Source organism: Phaseolus vulgaris, chromosome 2 (genome assembly GCF_051622355.1).
Source record: "Phaseolus vulgaris cultivar YP4 chromosome 2, ASM5162235v1, whole genome shotgun sequence".
Classification (NCBI taxonomy): Eukaryota; Viridiplantae; Streptophyta; class Magnoliopsida; order Fabales; family Fabaceae; genus Phaseolus; species Phaseolus vulgaris.
In genome coordinates, this window is record NC_143499.1 from 22,638,346 (window position 1) to 22,641,112 (window position 2,767).

The 2,767-nt window shown below is 37.6% G+C and overlaps 1 protein-coding gene across 1 annotated transcript; it reads right to left on the minus strand.

Moving 5' to 3' along the window:
• Positions 1-593: 593 nt before the first annotated feature.
• On the minus strand, positions 594-1,817 carry LOC137809208 (uncharacterized). Its single transcript, XM_068610344.2, has one exon. The coding sequence runs from the start codon at positions 1,815-1,817 to the stop codon at positions 594-596; it is 1,224 nt and encodes a 407-aa protein (XP_068466445.2).
• Positions 1,818-2,767: the final 950 nt, after the last annotated feature.

Here is a 2,767-nt window from a genome sequence, read left to right on the forward strand (position 1 = left end):
GTGATTAAGAAGCAGTCCCTTACCGTTGCATTCCAAGGGACTTCCATCATTGCCACACCGCTTCTCACAAGGAGTTTCTTCTATTTTTGACAACGTATACACTTTGCCCATCGCTTGTTGAGGTGACCCATATAAGCTTTCACTTGAACGATCCTCCATCTCTCCCCCAACGTCACCGGAGCATAAAGGTGAACCCTTCAAACTACCTATCTCTCCTAACATACCCTCTGAGCGACCCTCTGTTTTTCTATCCCCACCTCCCATATTGTTAGGTCCCAATAACAACGACTTTTTATTTTGGACTACCACACCAAAAAGATGGCCCACGTATGTCTCGGGCCAAGTTGCCTTTGCACACAATAATTGTGCCTCAGCTAAATTAGCCAAAGAATTTTGAATTATCATACAGGCTGCGTTGACCTGCTGTGTCACTGATAAAGCTGCCCCTACATCAGACCTTACCTTCTCACGCATTGCCTTATTTGAGTAAGAGGATTCATCTTTTTGCTGACACACCAAATCACTCTGACAACACTCCTCCACAAGTTTCTTTTTTGTCTCTAGCGACGCACTAACTTTGTCTTCTTCCTTGGTCACCTCCGATCGCCATAAACCACCGTCCTTGTCACCGTTCTCACCCCCTCATCACCAAATTTTGACGAGAAAATCGTTTCCTCAACAAAGGAACCCATTGAAGAAAAGCTATCTAAGGAGTCACTGTGATTCATGGTGCAATTACACACGCCTACCCCTTTCATGGGTTCCTCTTCTACTAGAGAGATATTAAAGACTTGCCCATTAATCCGAAAGGCCTTTAACACCCTAACTTCACAGTATACCGGCTTATGAACCTGGAAACGGGCAAATTCAAGGTTCTCCCATGATAATGTAGCATCATCTATGGCTACCACAGTCGCTACTTCTCCCACCACCTTTGTAAGGCATTCCTTAATCCACAAAGGTATGGGTAGACCATAGCATCTGACCCACACCAATATGTGGTCTGCTATACATGCTTCATACCATGGTTCTACATCCTTGAACACACTTACAAACCAGTCTTTGTTTAGCTTAACAAAGTCTTCCATATGAACATCTTCCTTAGGTGTTACGAGTACCATGTTATCTCCCATAAATCTTGCTTTAACCATACTCATCCCTCCTTTGATAAGTTCTTCACATAATAAATCAAAATTCATGTCTTCGGACATCCATCCAATTGCACTGTTAGCCATCCAAGGAAGAACTTGTGACTTAGCTTCGAAGACAGGACCTTTCCATTTCTCTTGTGAGGTATTTCTAACAGCATCAGCATAAGAGTGACTCACGCTATGGCCCCTTTTGATACCATTTCCTGTTTTTTCTCTCCATACCTCCTTACTCTTTGGCTTCACAGGTTCATGTTTACGATGTTTTTTGACCTCTCTAGGTCGCACAAACTCACCACCAAGTTGTGCAGATACCCCTCTTCTGTATTTAGGTATGTTCACGTATAACTTCATATTGCCAATGTAGATTTGATCCAGCTGCTTCTCCATACGAAACACATTTTCCACATCAAATAACCTCACGAAACCAAATCTTCTTCCCCATTTATTAGGACGCTTTGAGATGAACACTTCTTTCACCCTAGCCCATTTCTGGAAGATCTTTAGCATGTCATATTCCCCAAAGCCTCTTGGGAAGTTTGAAAAGAAGAACGTAGAGAAGTTATTCACCGAAGAAAAATTTCTATGCTCCTCGGGTTTCCATCGATGGCCTTCCCTCTCCTTCCTCCACCGGTTCTCCCTTGTCCTCCTCCAGTGCTCCTCCACCATAACAAAGGAATGATATTATTATTGTACCAGTTTGATTTCTTATTCTATATTTTATCAAACTCCGATTTAGTAGTTGCCTCACAACTACTTATTTATGTGGGCACTATAAATGTTTTAATAATATTTTTTGTGATGTTTATGAATGGTTCTGAATATGACCAAAATTTTGTGTTTGGACCGTATAGGAAATAGCAGATAGGATCAAATTAATAAAAAAAAAGTTTATGTTACAAGAAAGAGATAATCGGGAACTTCTTCTATGCTCCTCGGGTTTCCATCGATGGCCTTCCCTCTCCTTCCTCCACCGGTTCTCCCTTGTCCTCCTCCAGTGCTCCTCCACCATAACAAAGGAATGATATTATTATTGTACCAGTTTGATTTCTTATTCTATATTTTATCAAACTCCGATTTAGTAGTTGCCTCACAACTACTTATTTATGTGGGCACTATAAATGTTTTAATAATATTTTTTGTGATGTTTATGAATGGTTCTGAATATGACCAAAATTTTGTGTTTGGACCGTATAGGAAATAGCAGATAGGATCAAATTAATAAAAAAAAAGTTTATGTTACAAGAAAGAGATAATCGGGAACTTCAAGCTATTAATTATATTCTTTATGGAAATGAAAAATCAATTTGGAGAATTTCTAATACAAGTATTCAACTAGTTTGGACTTGTTTAGTCTTAAATTGGAATAAAGACAAAAAAGTTTCTTCTATCTATTTAAAACATTTGAATTTATTAAATTTATTTGAAAAAAAAAATTATTAATTTTTTTTTCTTATCATTTTCAAAATATCATATATAATTGGTCGTATAATCATGGTTATATAGATGTTTTTAATGAAATATCTTTCATTTCCAGTATAACAAGATTAGTGAAATTCAATTTTTTTTTATAAAAAAAATCATTAGATAAAAAATAAAATAATAGAAATATTTAATTT

Coding starts and splice junctions, on each gene's coding strand:
- LOC137809208 (XM_068610344.2), bottom strand. CDS start 1,817: ATGGTGGAGGAGCACTGGAGGAGGACAAGGGAGAACCGGTGGAGGAAG.